This window comes from Brachypodium distachyon, chromosome 4 (genome assembly GCF_000005505.3).
Source record: "Brachypodium distachyon strain Bd21 chromosome 4, Brachypodium_distachyon_v3.0, whole genome shotgun sequence".
NCBI classification, from domain to species: Eukaryota; Viridiplantae; Streptophyta; class Magnoliopsida; order Poales; family Poaceae; genus Brachypodium; species Brachypodium distachyon.
In genome coordinates, this window is record NC_016134.3 from 31,417,794 (window position 1) to 31,432,854 (window position 15,061).

The 15,061-nt window shown below is 47.8% G+C and overlaps 4 protein-coding genes and 3 non-coding genes across 7 annotated transcripts; 4 read left to right on the plus strand and 3 right to left on the minus strand.

Annotated features, from left to right (window-relative positions):
* The first annotated feature begins 657 nt into the window (after positions 1-657).
* Positions 658-1,773, plus strand: LOC100831884. The gene is made up of 2 exons (XM_010239660.3): positions 658-1,299; positions 1,395-1,773. Exons 1-2 carry the CDS (start codon positions 735-737, stop codon positions 1,616-1,618), a joined length of 789 nt encoding a protein of 262 aa, XP_010237962.1. The 5' UTR covers positions 658-734; the 3' UTR covers positions 1,619-1,773.
* LOC100832179 lies at positions 1,761-4,859 on the minus strand. Its single transcript, XM_014903379.2, has 2 exons — positions 4,563-4,859; positions 1,761-4,442 (listed from the first exon to the last, which is right to left on the minus strand). The coding sequence occupies exon 2, from the start codon at positions 4,382-4,384 to the stop codon at positions 2,018-2,020; it is 2,367 nt and encodes a 788-aa protein (XP_014758865.1). The 5' UTR covers positions 4,385-4,442; positions 4,563-4,859; the 3' UTR covers positions 1,761-2,017.
* A 562-nt stretch (positions 4,860-5,421) lies between these two features.
* Positions 5,422-6,363, minus strand: LOC112268683. Its single transcript, XM_024454623.1, has one exon. It carries the CDS (start codon positions 6,361-6,363, stop codon positions 5,422-5,424), a length of 942 nt encoding a protein of 313 aa, XP_024310391.1.
* A 631-nt stretch (positions 6,364-6,994) lies between these two features.
* MIR7708A (microRNA MIR7708a) lies at positions 6,995-7,403 on the plus strand. The gene has a single exon (NR_126988.1). It is a non-coding gene; the product is annotated as a microRNA MIR7708a (primary transcript).
* Positions 7,404-9,263: 1,860 nt separating this feature from the next.
* TRNAV-CAC lies at positions 9,264-9,337 on the plus strand. The gene has a single exon. It is a non-coding gene; the product is annotated as a tRNA-Val (tRNA).
* A 353-nt stretch (positions 9,338-9,690) lies between these two features.
* Positions 9,691-11,893, minus strand: LOC100837425 (mitochondrial import inner membrane translocase subunit TIM8). The gene is made up of 2 exons (XM_003577822.3): positions 11,713-11,893; positions 9,691-10,211 (listed from the first exon to the last, which is right to left on the minus strand). Exons 1-2 carry the CDS (start codon positions 11,758-11,760, stop codon positions 10,029-10,031), a joined length of 231 nt encoding a protein of 76 aa, XP_003577870.1. The 5' UTR covers positions 11,761-11,893; the 3' UTR covers positions 9,691-10,028.
* A 2,817-nt stretch (positions 11,894-14,710) lies between these two features.
* MIR5058 (microRNA MIR5058) lies at positions 14,711-14,808 on the plus strand. Its single transcript, NR_126841.1, has one exon. It is a non-coding gene; the product is annotated as a microRNA MIR5058 (primary transcript).
* Positions 14,809-15,061: the final 253 nt, after the last annotated feature.

Genomic DNA, 15,061 nt, shown 5'->3' on the forward strand with positions numbered 1-15,061 from the left:
CAATTTTCGTTGCACGAGACGTACACATTATTGTCATTGGTGTAGCGAGCAGTTAAAATTGAATCTTAAGGATAAGTGTTTCCGTAGTACTTTATGAGAGCTGGCAAGAAAAAACAATCAAAGATGTCTGGCCTTTAGCCGTTCGTTTTGCAAACTTGGTTGTTGCTTGTGTTTTACATAGACTCATATCTTTTGTTGCCACTCTTTCTCTCCGTATCATGTCATTCTCTCTCTCGTGTGTGTTCCGTCGGTGTTTGAGCCTCGGCAATCGGGAATCGACACAAAGGTTTTTTTTTGTTTTTGCGCACGGCGAAATTGCACCGCTAGTCACTCAATTTTCTGCAGAAGTTGCAAAGGAAAAGAAGGTTTGATTAATTTTTCTATGTAGTTGTGCTCGATAACTTGGTTTGAATATCCATGAGAATTTAGACGTTAGTGCCACTCTTTTCGAAAAGAAAAGTTTTTTGAGAAAAGGTGGCCTTGGTTTATGTAGACGCTTCTCACTTGTCCCCTCTCTCTCTACTCTTTCTTCTTGCAATGCAGTCTGCAGCTAGCAGACAGGCCGGGCCGGGCCGCGCCAAAATAAGCCCGCTCAAACTAACCGGGCCGGGTTTGATTTCTCAGTGCTGGTTCTAAAAAAACAAAACAGAGAGCTATTTTCACTTCTTTCTTTTGCTCTTCGCTTTCGAAAAAATCGTGTGGACGGGCGGCGCCGGCGCCGGCGTCCACACAACATGACGAGGCTCTGCTGCCCCCTCTCCATGGCGGCGGCGCCCTCTCGCTCCGCCTCCACCATCCACTCCTCCCTTCCACCCGCCGGATCTCGCGTCCGTTGGACGAAGACAACGACGGCCGGCCGAGCCGCGGCCGACCTGCGCTGCCGCCGGCGGCTCCTCAGCGCAAGAGGCGAGCACCCGGATCCGGACGAACAAGACGAAGACGAAGAAGTAGACGAGCCGGCGGCGGGAGGGTTCGAGGCGGCGGCGGCGCTGTTCAACGGCGGGGAGTACCACGCGTGCCACGACGCGGCGGAGGAGCTCCTCTGGCGGTGCGCGGACGAGGAAGGAGGCCCCGCCCGGACGCTGCTCCACGGCCTGCTCCACTGCGCCGTGGGGATGCACCACCTAATCGGCCGCAACCACCGCGGCGCCATGCTCGAGCTCGGCCAGGGCCTCTGCAACCTCCGCCGCCTCGACCTCGACCACGATTCCGACCATGGGCGGCCGTTCGCGCGGTTCAGGGACGAGATCGCCGCCCTGCTCGCCTTCCTCTACCGCACCCAGAAGGAGCTCGCCGCATGTACGAATCCACGATCCGCCATGGATTCATCGATCCGAGCTCTGTTAATCTATGTCGATCCTGATGAATTCGATGTTTTGCTTCGTGTGGAGCAGGCACAGAGGAGATGTGCGTGGCCATGGACGGCTCGGCGACGACGTACCAGCTGCTGGGCGACTTCGCCGCCGGGCAGCGGCTGTACCGGCTGGGCGCCGGCGAGGACGGCGTGCCGGCCATCGTCTTCTCCGCCGGTGGCGGCGGCGGCGGCCGTAGCTCGGTGAAGCTCCCGGTGCTGCACGCCACGGAGCGGCATCTCGCGGCGCTCCAGCGCGCGCACTGATACTCTGCTCGATCTTAGCTTAGGTATGGGTACCAAATTCGGCGAAAAAATTTGTAAGCAAATTCAAATTCGACGAACGATTCGATGTGTACATCAACTGTATACAATCAGAGAAACAGAGTGCAAAAGCAATAGTAGAACGTTGCAGAATAAAAGAATCATATAAACAGAAGAAGAAAAGACAAGGCCCCATGTACAAATGTTTCTGAGACTAGTCTCAAATCAAAGCCTTTTGAAACCTCTACAAAACCCTTCTCTTACAAGTAGCTGCCTGCTGCTACCTGAATGGATGACTGAATCCTGTCTTTGAACACACACTGACAGACACATCTCCAGTTGGTTGCTCTAGTACTGTAGTACAGCAGCAGATTCAGCCTGTTCAGAGCAAAACTCTTCAGCTCAGTTAGTTCGGAACCTCTGTTCGGATGCATCACCATCAGTATCGGCATCGATGACCAGCAGCCCGGTGTTAAGCTCCACTGGATCCACCTCTAATTCACAATCTCGAGGCATGCTCATGTCGCTACGGCCGTCTTCTTTGAGTTGCTCGAACGGCGAGTTCATCTCCTCAAGAAGCCCAGCATTTAACAGCTCATTTCGTTCTTCAGACATATCTGCAATCTTCTGATCTCCTTCAGTTAACAGCACTCTGCAGCACCCATCTAATTCAACGGGCACTCCTGACCTATGCCCATTCAATGCTTCACTAGATCGTCCTCGAATCGACTCATCGGGATGGTTATTCAAGGCAGAAGCGGCAAAAGTCGCAGCTTCTTCATCGAATCGCGCAAACTGAAAGTTCAAGACTTCCACTGAACTTGCTTCACTAGCATGCATCCAGGAGTCTGAAGATAATGAGACACTCAATCCTCCTTCAGGTTTAACTTCCAAGGGTTGGCCGACACTGGGCTCTGAAACGGACCGCGCCAGCACCTCCTCCATACGGCACTTGAACAGCGAGTTGACTTCACTCATGGAGCTTGCTTCCACGACACATGGTTCTGAATTATCATTCGCTCCTGCTAAAGAACTTGTGTTGTCTCTGACACTAGCATTTTCGCTGCCTTCGTCAGTTCCATGATTTACCTCTCCTAACACACCAACATCTGAAATTGCAGCGCTTAGTATCTTCATCTCTTCACCCAAATGTGCTTCCAGTGAGCCGAATAACTTGCCGGTGTTCCCTTCTTGCTCAGCATCGTTGTCCGAGTGACCATCATCACAAGAATGTTTTCCACTGATCTCACCATTCTCCATTGTGACAGAAGTGTGGTGTTGCAGATAAGTGGAGCTCTGTTGACCATATGAGTTCCTGCGCTTCCAGTTTTGTGCTGCTGATCCAAAGCGCGACCGAGGAGTCCAAGTTTCTTCGAATCGATTGCGACGGTCCATGGTCCGGTCGAACTGAAGATCAAACAGGTTTCGCCGTGGAAGTAGGGATGGGGCTGAACCAGGAATCTGGGGTAACTCTATCATTTCCTCTGAATCTTTGGAAGGGTCAAATGTCTTTTGTCTTGATGTGGATATCGAAGGAACCTGAACATGGAAGCTTGATGCATCCTTCAGCATCCGAGTTGCGTCAGCAGCTTGTAAGTCCATTAGTTTCTTGTCCAGCTCAAACTTGAGAATGTTCTTTGTTCTTCGAAGCTCCATCACATTCTCTAGCTTGCTATTTTCTTCCATGTCCAAAGAATTTAAACCAGTAACGTCCTTCCAGTCATTTCCATCATCCTTCTGCCATTCCTCTCCTTCTTCATCTGAATTTTCTGAACTGACACCCTCCTCCTCTTCATCGTCATCTGATGAAGAATGCGAGTTGTTTTTGTAGGCCAAGGAAGGGTGGCCAGTCCCCAAGTCTATCAGTGGGTGCAGCTCCTCAAGCAGTGGGATAATGTCGGTCATTGAGGCGTCAGGTGAAGAACTGTCATCACTAAGATCAGACTCAGAATCGTAGCAAGGGGTGTCCTGCCTCATGACAGGCTGCCAACATGCTCTCATCAGTTCTCCCATCTGATACTGGCTGTGTACTCCGTTGTTACCAGTTCCAATGTAGCTTCTGTCAAGCTCTTGCAGCTCAGCCTTCTCGCCGATTTCCTCGGCGCGCTCTTCGCTTTCCATGGTGGCATTGCTCTTGGGATATTTACTACACGACTCAGCACCCAGAACAGTATCATCTGGCACAAATGAGACATATTTCTCTGCACATGTGGTACCATGCAATTTACCATTTGGAGTTCTCTCCTCCTCAACATATGCTTCTTCTTCATGAAGAACAGCATCGTCAGCAGCAATATGCGTGATCATTTTCTCTTCGCACGGAGGGTCACACCCACGATCATCGGTAGATCCCTCCCTGACATTTAGATCACCATTGTACTTCCCATTCTCAATTCTCTCCTCCAATCTAACCTCGAAAGGGACATTCTCAACCTCGGCACTGGCGGAACACTCAGCAAGTGAAATGCTGGACCTGAGAGACAAAATCCTATGATCCTCCAGCACATCCCCTCCATCCCAACAAGGCACACTGCTTTCACCATAGCTCAGGAGCACTCCGAGGAGAAGCGCGGTCAAGGCGAAGACCGGGGAGGACGACACGAGGAACGCGAACACGGAAGGAGGGCAGAGCTCATACAGGAACAGCAACAGAACGCCAGAGAGGAGCATCCCAGGATGGTCGCAAGCAGAACGGTACCCAAGCCTGATCGAGCAGCGCACTAGCCTCCTGATGCGCAGCAACACGAGATCGTTCGTGTCAGAAGCCATGGTTTTTCTTTGTGTTTATCTCCTTGGATTTTGGCCCAGAGGGACACAAATTGCGAACCTGGGGGAGCAAGAACAGATTAGCAGCGAGTACTACCAATTTGGGCAGGTAATTTCTGAATCCACATCACCAGGCAAGAACAGATTGCTAGCAGCAGAGCGGGCAGCAGGAAGCACGCACCTGCGGCAGCGCCGGCGAGCCGACGTCGGCGGCGGCGGCGGCGAGGTGAATGACAAGCTGCCGGAACCCTCGGTGTGGTGGGGCAGGGAGCCGGTGAGGGGTGGAAGAGAGGAAGGGGAAAGCGAGAGAGTAGACAGGGCGCTGAGCTGCCTAGCTATAGCGCTCTCTGCCTTTTGCTTTCTTCTTTTTCTTTAGCTGTCGTGCTCACCTCATTGTGATTCTGCTGACCAGATTATGGGCGGCTGCTGTTTTGTGTTGTCCATCTTCGTAGCTTCTTGGAGCAGAGATTATTACACTGAGCTGCTAGAGCTCTGTCTTTCTTCGTTCCCATGCGTATGACACCTGTGATGATGATGTCCATGGAGCATTATCATGTTCTCCAGCACCTTTTTTTTTTGCTTGGATAGCTGTCTGTATGAGTGAATGAATGAATTGGTGGCGGCTAGATTTGACAACCAGGAATGATAAACAAAGATAGGGAAGAAAAAAGATGGGGGAAGAAGAGACAGATGGAGAGGGGCCTGGTGAACAGCTCAGCTCAGCTCGTTCTTTCTGGTCCGCAGTCTTCTCTGGTAGTACTGCTATTAAGCAACCACCAATTAAAGAACATGAGACTTTCCTTTCTGATCGAATGAGATTACTTCGTGCAACGGGATTTAGAGTTTGGGTCATTATTAGTCACACATACAATAATCCCACATTACCCACTGCTCAACTTTAACACTTGAAGTAGACAGAATAATGGTAAGAATCTGCACACTTGTTTTCAAGGATGTTGATCGACACAAGCAACGTACGTAGAAACGCGTCCAAGATATACTCCATATATGTAGTTGCTGTCAACATTTTTTTTCTATTGCTAGATAACTACCTCTGGAGGGAAAACCCACGTTGATTTCTTGTTGAATAAGGCTTGAAGGCTAGCGTGGGTCCCGTCGCAGGGAGTGAACTTGTCGTGCTCGTTGTCAAAGTAACATTTGAACCCTCTGGTCTGGGCTTTTTCGTGCGCGGGGGCAGACTTGGAGGACTGCTTGCTGATGAATATCGCCCGGGCATCGGCAGCGGTCGCCGGGACCCACAGCCCGGCATCCATGTCCGCTTCCATGACGTCAACCTCGAGGTTGTGTGTGCCAAGGTACGGCGACGACAGTTGACACCGTTTCACCATCAGTAGCTTGCCGTCCGACTCGACGAGGTACCGGCTTTTTACGATCATGTCCTCAGCCTCAACTGTGCCGTCCGGATCTTCAGGCTCATCACTGCCACCCTCGTTAATTGACACCTCATCGTCATCGCCGTCCCCGTTGATGGACACCTCGTCGTCACGGTCGTCCCCGTTGACGTACACCTCATCGTCGTCATCGCTATGCTGGTACTTGATAATGTGCTCAAAGTTGGTAACAATTGGCTTGTTGTCAGAATCCTCGCCAGGACCTAAGTGCACAAGGCCGATGTCAGAATCCTCACCAAGACCCAAGTGCACTGGGCCCTTGGCAGAAGTGAGTCCATAAAGATTGTCTCCAAGAAACGCAACGTCACTGATGTGTGCATATGGCATGGCATGCGGCTTGGTTGCCCACGCTCCCGGCTTCCCAGGGCGGCATAGGATGATCTGGTAATTGTCGCACTTGTCAGTGGTGACAAGGACAACAAGGTCGTCTGGAGACGACGACCGCATGAGCAACTTGCGAACCTTGAACCCATCAGGGAAGTCTCCGATGACCGAGTCTAGGCCAAGAAGCGGGACAGTCACGCCAAAGAAAAGGTTATGCAGAATGCAACTTTTGCCGCAAACATCCATGCGGTCGAGGGCGAACCAACTCCCACTGGCACCGATGAACCTCGTGCCCTGCGGGAGAGGGAGCGGCCGGTGCAAGACGCGGCGAGGGAGGACGACGAAGGAGCCGTCGGAGTGGACTATCCACGGCAGGCGCCGGGCACCGTGCCCCCGGGCGGCGGAGTGCCACGAACGGCACACGGCACGGAAACGGGCAAGGTCGTTGGGCATGGGCAGGGCTGTGATCACCCTTCCCAGCAATTCCGGCAGGAGCGCGGACCATGGTGCAGGTGGTGTCGACGCCATGAATCTACTTCGGTTTGGATCGATGATGAAGGCTGCTTTGCTCGGCATTATACATGGCTACAGTTTGGGCTCCGAGACAGACTGGAAAACAGACAGGGACTCCGAGACAGTGGTGCTCTCGCCCGCCACCCGTTCGGTCAAATTCCTCGACGCCTTCGCCCGCTGCGGCAGGATCGCCTCCTGCCGCCAGGTGTTCGGCCGGATCTTCGCCTACGCCACGCCGGTCATCTGCTTGGTCAGATGGAGATTTGACAAACACAACAGTGAGTCCTGACAGCCCACACCTCGGTGTTCTTTGTTTTCAGTCTCGAGGGAGAAATTGCCCACGACTTATTTCCCGGCCTCTTGCCAGAACACACCATCCGATTGTGTTTTTCCTCAGTACCGTTACAATTTTGTAGACATTTGCACAGCACGCCAGCTAGTCTAAAATGGAAAGTTTGACTTTTTTCCCCTCAGGATGGCGCTTTTTGCTTGGGAGGACGACGGTTTTGCACCATTTTTTTCTCTAATTGAAAATTTGGCCCCAAAAGACGGTACGTAAGTGTCAACTTTGGACATTATTTGATTAAAAAATTGTTCAGCATTTAGCCTCAAGTTGAATCACAACAGTCCACAAAATCATAGGTTTAAAATTCAGGTCGGGGGTATTGTGGAAAAAGTAACACTTTTCGTTTTAGGCCAAGTAATGTGTTGTGGCAAATGATCACAAAATTGTAATGGTACTGAACAAAGACGCAATCCGGCGGTGTGTTTCGACAAAGGCCGAAAAATAACGGTGTCTTGTGGCTAAACTCCCCCCGTTAAAATAACAATGAAGAGTGGATAGAAGATCAGAGATACTCTTTCTGATATTAAATTTTCGATTCAAAATTGATCGAATATGGATGTTTTTATTCTTAAAAAATGACTAGATAAACGGAGGACAACGAAGAGAAGGATGCTATTACCCGGAGTGCAGCCGTGCAGGCGCTCGGTGGGTTCCATGGCGGTGACGGTGTTTGGACGGAGCCGTCGGTGTGTATTGTTTTGTTACAGCAGGAACCGAGATGGGCACTCTCTTAAGAGTAACAGTAGCCCACAGGAAGGTGAGTTCACGGCTTTGTGGATAGTGTCAAGCCTCTCTTTTTTAAGAACTGTCTCACCAATTACAGCAGCCAATATGTGCATTTATGTCCTGTTCTTTATCTCTGTTGGTCTTTCCAAAAAGGAATCTCAATTTAACTTTGGTCTGTTCATTTGAGTTGTTATTTTAATTTCTTAGGGCGATTCCAGCAGGGCGACGCATATGGCCCGGCGCGGTCTGTTTGGTTGAAACGGACCAAAATCGCGGTCCAACGAGACGACCTATTTGGACGGTCGTCCGCCTTTCCTCCCGATGGACCCATTTCCGTTCCAAATTTGGGGCCGGAATGCGTCGCGCGTGGATGAAAAAGGGGCAAGGTCGTTGGGCATGGACAGGCCGGTGATCACCCTTCCAAGCAACTCCGGCAGGAGCTCCGACCATGGCGGTGGAGGTGGTGCCGACGCCATGAATAACTTCGGTTCGGTTTGGTGTCCACGAACGATGCTCTTCTCTTCGTTGGTTATAATTTCCGTTTTGGACAGGATCGTTGCAAGATGCTGCTTGTGGCGTGGTGCCGGCAATATACATATGGCTAGAGTTTGGGTCCGAGTCTTCCAAGACGGACTTGAAACATACATGGACTCGGTTATGAGCTGGGCCGTGAAACAGAAAATGACGGGCTGGGGATTTATTCTTTTCTTTTAATCATATGAGAGATTCAAGGAGCTTTGGAAACTTTTAAAGGTAGTCAAGTTCTTACAGTGATACCGGTGGCGATGTTGCCCGAGTCTGATTGCAATCTCTATGTTGAAGCATCAACAGTATTTCATGTTGCAAATCATGATATCACGGAGAAGATGTCTTTAAGAGATTTTATTGTAATTCTTAATTATAGGAGTTACCTTGTACTCCCTCCATTTCACAAAGGTTGTCGTATTTTGTTTCGCTAAGACAAGGCTTTGACTAACAATTACACTATTAATATGTAACATATACGATACAAAATCATGATTATTAGAAAAAACTTTTAAAAACGAATATATTGATATAAATTTCATGTATGTAAAAATACATATTAATAAAGTTATCATTGGTCAAAGCTTTGTCTTAACGAAACAAAATACACCAACCTTTGTAAAATGGAGGACGGCGCGCCTTTTGGCAGCAGCCGGGACAGTCCCTCGACACCTTCGTGGCGCACATCGCCGTCGGCAACGAGCCGAGGCTCGATGGCGGCACTCCTCCACCACGCACTCCTCCACCACCGGCCGGACGCCACCGCTGCCATAAGAGCATAAAGCTCGTCTCCCTGGTATATGGGAGGGAGATCATCATGAGGGACCCGACCCGGTTCCATCACTTCAGAGATGGGCATTGCTCGTGTGGAGATTTCTGGCAGATGGGCTTGCCTTGTATATTAGGTGTGTCCTGTAGGTTCCTTGTCTTGCGTTGGTATATAAATTGTCTGATTCATTACAGGTCATACAAATGAGAAATCCGTTTGTCTCGATCTTATCAGTAATTAAAATTAATTCTTGTCGCTGTGCAAGATGTCTGGGTGGTGTAGTTGGTTATCACGTTAGTCTCACACACTAAAGGTCCCCAGTTCGAACCTGGGCTCAGACAATAGAATTCTTTTTTTTGGGGCTCAGGTAATTCTATCCTTTGTCTTTGGAGCTTTTAACCTACAGTTTTCTGTGCTAACAGCCAGCAGAAACGTAACCACTGGTCGTGTTTATCAAAATTTGAAATACCTCTAAGTCCTAAGACCGGCCAAATTCTAGGCCTGAGAGAGCTGTTCCATAGCCCACAAATTAGGAACTCTTGTTTTTCATTCACATAAGCAATACAGCAGTTTGAATGTGGCAAAAATCAACTTGTGTACAAAATTCTGTTGTGCTTTCATCGAGCCAGCTAGAGTTGCTTACATTCAGCAAGTGCAGAAAATGACTTGGTCTTGCCGCTTTGCGCATACCAGATGCAAGATTACGAATCAAAAATTGTATCGTATCACCATATGGTGTCTGCTAAACTGAAACAACAGGCCCAACTCATCTCACCTCAGCCACACATTTAGCTCAACTTAACTCAAAGTCTCAACTTGCCAAAGCTCCTTACCAGGCATCAGGCGAGAAGCAGTGAGAACACAGGATACGAATGATCGTCATCTACCCTTATTTGGCCAACATTTCACCAATAATAGTCTTTTACAAGCAACAAAAAAAGTAACAAAAGTAGATTCATGTCAAGTGGTTTTGCAGCATCAACTTCAGGACTAGATTTCTACTTGTGCGGAGGTGTACGTGGTCCTTGTCTGTTACTGCTGAAACCGTCCCATGGTGACCATCTTCACCTCTATAAAGCGCTTCGCGCAGTTGGACAAGCACGACGCCTCGCTGTTGCTGAAGCTGCTCCCGATGCTCCCCGTAATGCATTTGTCCCAGCAAGTGTCAGTCAGCTTTGCGATAACCTCGTTCGCCATGGCCTTGTTCTTCTCCTCCTGCAGGGAGAAAAAAATAAAGTATGTGGCGATTATATTTCTTTTGAAGGAACAATCACCATAACAGTCTACTTGAAGGAGGGCATTTGGGGAAACACACTAATGGTGTGAATCTTATCCGCAAATGCTACAGAAGATAGGCAAGGATCTACATCAATAATATGCACAACATATGCAAACCAACTTCTGCTGATTCTCAATACAAGCAACCCATGATGATGGCCCCTGCAGCGCAGCATGCGACCTTAAAAAAATCAGCCTGTCCTCATCCGGTAATTACTTTCCGTCAAATTTGACTACAACATCAACTATTAGTCAGCTTGCATTGTTGTGTAAAATGCAGACTTCTATGCTGCTGTTTAATCTAATAGATTTCTTGCATGTGATTCACCAGGTCTCATCAATGAAAGAACACGACAGACCAATTCGAATTTCCATGCTACCACTACAAGGGATGCTGGTTGTAAATCGTTTAAAAAAATGCAAGGAAATTAAGCATGATGCCCTTTGGGGAAGAATACTCACAGATGTACGAGTTTATAGTACCAAAACAGGTTAATACTGATCATACATTTGAACAAAGCAACACGGCAGCTCCTTCAAACGGTCAATGCACTTGGGGTTAATCTTAACTAAATGTGAACAACCATTGTCCTTAACCTAACAGGTCAACAGGGTATAGTGGTACATACGCAATTGCACATACAAGAACCTACGAAAAGCAAATCACCAAGTTTTCAAAAAACGCTGGAAACAAGGTAACAAAACAAGCAAGCACATGCAGTTACATCAGAGAACATAACAACAACACTGAATAATTTAGCCTGTCAGAATTTGGAAGCTAATGGGTAATGGCTGGAGCACAAAAATGAAAGGAAACTAAGCCTGATGCTCTTCGGGAGGAAAAATACACACATATGTAGCTTACAGTACCAAAGCAGGCGAGCACTGATCATAAAGTTGAACAAAGCAACATGGAGGAGATCCTTCATATGTTTTTTTTTCTCTTCACGGGCAGCTCCTTTATAGGAGTATGATGTATGCACTTCAAAGTTGAGGCTAACTAATATTAGGTATTAGCTAAATCTGAACAACCATGACCATTAACATTTAACAGGGCACATATATAATAAAAGCGAATCACCAAGCTTTTAAACTACCACTGAAACAAGATAACAAGCGGTTAGATCAGAAAACACAATAAGAACACTAGAGAAATTTAGAAGCTAATAATGACTGGAGCAAAAAAACAGCAGATATGTTCGCCCCCAAATCTCCAATCCTGCCACCGTCGCCGCCGCCGCAGGTTCCAAGCAGACGCCGATTAGATTGCGCAAAACAGGAACAAACCCACGGGTGGTCGATGCTACCAATCAATCGTTCATACGAAGGGCAACACTACCCGGAAATCAACCAGCTCCATGTCTATGACTATGTCTAGGTCTAGGTTTAGGTTTGGGGGGGGGGGCGGGGGTTCGTCTTTCATCGTTGCTTTGCTTACCTCCAGGAGCGCCTGCAGGCGCGGGTTGTTGAGAGCCGAAGCGTCCATGGCTAACCTCGCTCGCTTGCTCTCTCCTTCCTTGGCTTCTTGGCGATCGCCGCGGAGCAAAGCTGCTCCCTTTCTCCTCTGTTTTTTTCTTTCCCCTGGAGCAAGGGAAGGGCAAGGGGAAGAAGAAGCTTTACTTGGGCTGGAACTGTTCGGGTCGAGCTCGATGGGCTTATAGGACTGTTTGGGCTGGGCCGGATTGAATCCATGGGCCACACCAGACGGGCTGCCACGTGGACTGCCAGAATTTGAAACTTTAGCATGCAATTTCAACTCTGTAATTCCGTCCCGATAAGAGAAACCCTAGCCACCGTCGTCTTCAAAGAAACTTCAATCTCCAGCGGTTCCGCTCGTTTCTCACGGCCAATCTGACCTTAAGAGACGAGGGGAACCACGGATCAACGTTTGTCATCAAGTTTTGCTTCCTTCTTTTGTTAGATTTCTGTGTGCTTCTCGCTGGGTCTTGGCGATGGAGACGCCGTCGTCCAGAAGATTGGTGTCCTAGCTCCTGCATCGTCCTGGTGTAGGTGTTGCAACATATACCATGGAGTCAGTGGTTCTCACGACACGTCTTTTCGGGTTGCTGGTCTTTTTTCTTGTGGATTCATCGACGGAGAAGCAGTTTTATAGCTTGTCTTGCGAAGGGTATTACCCCGGCCATGGTGCGTTCAATGATCTTAGGTACTCACCGTTTGAGGCGGGCAGCTCATGCGGCTTTTCAAAATCTTTGAGGTTAGTTTAGCTTGTGCAAGCATGGTATTCTACAATTTTGTCAACGAATATGTGGAGAAGTATCAAGATGCGAACGATGGATCAAGAGAAGTTTACTTCGAAGGACTACAATGAAACTTTTAGTTTTGTCGAGTATCTTTGTTGTTTGTGTTCGTTCGTGTATCGATCTTTTGTACTTTGTCTCTTGAATCAATAAAGCCAGATCATTGCTCTAATTTTTTTTTTGAAACTTTAAAAACATCGGTGATTAAGGCGTGTCCAAGAAGAAGGCGTTGAAAAAAGAAGTGGAGGAGGAGGGGCTCCGTGCTCCGATGGCGGTATCCAATTAATAAACATTCATGGAGGTGCATCGATGGCGCTAATGATCCATGAGATTATGGCTTTTTCTCAAACATGCCAAGCAGCATGTCATTTTCATTGAGAAGAAAGCGCAAGAAGCGCAAGTACAACGAGGCTGACAAAACCAAGACCCAACGGATCCCCAAAGAACAAAAGGAAAGAAAAAGAAACAAAGGCCAAATGCCACTATTAAGGGGCAGAAATCGAAACTAAGTCCGGGGGACCTAGAACCACATGTTTAGCCCTGTCTGCATTGTTGCGCCATGTTAGGGTGACATCGTAACATTTGACCCCTATTTTGGCAAGACCCACATGTCGGAATATTTATCTCTTTTCTTTGTGACGAAACATGTTTTTTTCTATCTCAAACGATCACATTTCACCCCTAACCCATATACAACTTAATTCCCGTGATGAAAGGTGCTTTAATTAATTCTTGCACACATCTGCTGGAAATATTTTTTGTTTGCTCAATGGAAGAAAACAGGACACCCTATACAACACGTACGTGTCGATCGTCGCAAACGATGGAGCTAGAATGATGGACCAGTAATCTAATATTAAGCTCTAATATAGGCATTAATTTCAATGAAACTTAACCCCGGCCGGCGTACGCGCGTGCGTGTCTCATAATCCCACTGATCCGTACTATATATTTGAAGGGCAATGTGTCATCAACGATGGTCATCGACGACGCTTGCACGCAAAGGCCAAAAATAAGCTAGTACACGGCCGGAGACGGATCGAGCGAAGGCGACGCGCAGTACATCAATCAAGTTAAACGCTTAATTGCGGCAACCGCCACCGCCGGCGAGCTAGATAAGATAAGACTACGCACGCATGCATACGATCGCTCGCTTTCATATAGATCACCCATATATAGATGCGTACGTGTGCAATGCATATATCGATCATGCGCTCGATCTCCGACACGCAAAAGCCAAAAGAACATTTATACTCTCTGTCCGTCTTCCCATATTAAGTGTCCAGATATTGTTTTTTAGGTATAAATACAGGATATGTATCAGTCGTTGACAACGTGGAGTGCACTGTCGTATCGAGCCATCGAGCTTTCCTTTTTCTTGTGTTGGGAGTATATATATATATCAGTCCTTCAATACTAATAGCAAGCAAAGAGCATGCAAGTGTCGAGGTAGAGCTAGCCAGCATTCCTTCCTTTGTAGCTAGCCTAACTAAGCTATAGTACATAGCAACACGTGCATGCCTGCATGCATGCTGCTGACTAATCGAAAGCTGTAGCTTAGCTAGGTTCTCACACATTTATAAATTAGAGGACGATTTTGGTTTATTAGCGAGAAAATTTCTTTCGTTCTTCCCTTGCAAAAATTCCGCCCGTTTTTCGTCCCTCAAATTTCCAAATCGGACACATATAGTGGATGCCGGTCTGAGTCCGAGCGGTTTTTTTTGTCTTGATGGCTCGGGTTTTCATGGCAGGCTACATGTATATATAGAGAGGATGACAATGGGGTGATACTACTACAAAATACACCTCTCGTGAATCCCCTCGAGTGGTCGTTCCATAGCTTGGTAGCTGCTTCAATACTGGAGAAACACGAGCTGATTTCATATCGACCTCAGAGCGCCGTCGATTTCCGACGACGCCATTGTGCTTCCAACCACCATACCAAGTTTCTTCCCCACTGCCGTCCTCCACCACTATGGATGTTGGCGCCGCCATCGCCGCTAGAGCTCGTTATTAGGGATAGGAGGAGTGATCTGTGGGAGAGAAAGCGAGCGTGTGGTGACCGTGCTAGGGTTAGTAAAGCCACTTGCAAATATATATGGATGTCAATGTGTCGTTTCTTCGTATAAAAACACGTGGACAAAAATACTGCTTGGCCTTAGGCCAGAGATGAAATGTGTCCAATTTAAACAGTTGAGGGATGAAAAACAAAAAAAAAATCAAGTTGAGGGACATTTTTTTTTTACCTTTCTCCTAGTTAATTGATGAATATTTGTTTTGAAAAGAAACTGCTTAACCGAGACCTAGACGCACTAGGCTGCTAGCTAGCTAGGATTAACTTTAAAATTCAAGCTAAATGTGTACTACTCATAATTAATTAACTCTCGTGTTCCATATACACGATGGGTCAATGAAGGCTACTATACATTAAATGTTCCTATCCTCTGCCTCTCCCCCGGCCAGTCTGGCACATCATATAGATAGATCCAGCGAGTAATCAATTTGGTCATCTACTGCTTATTAGAAGAA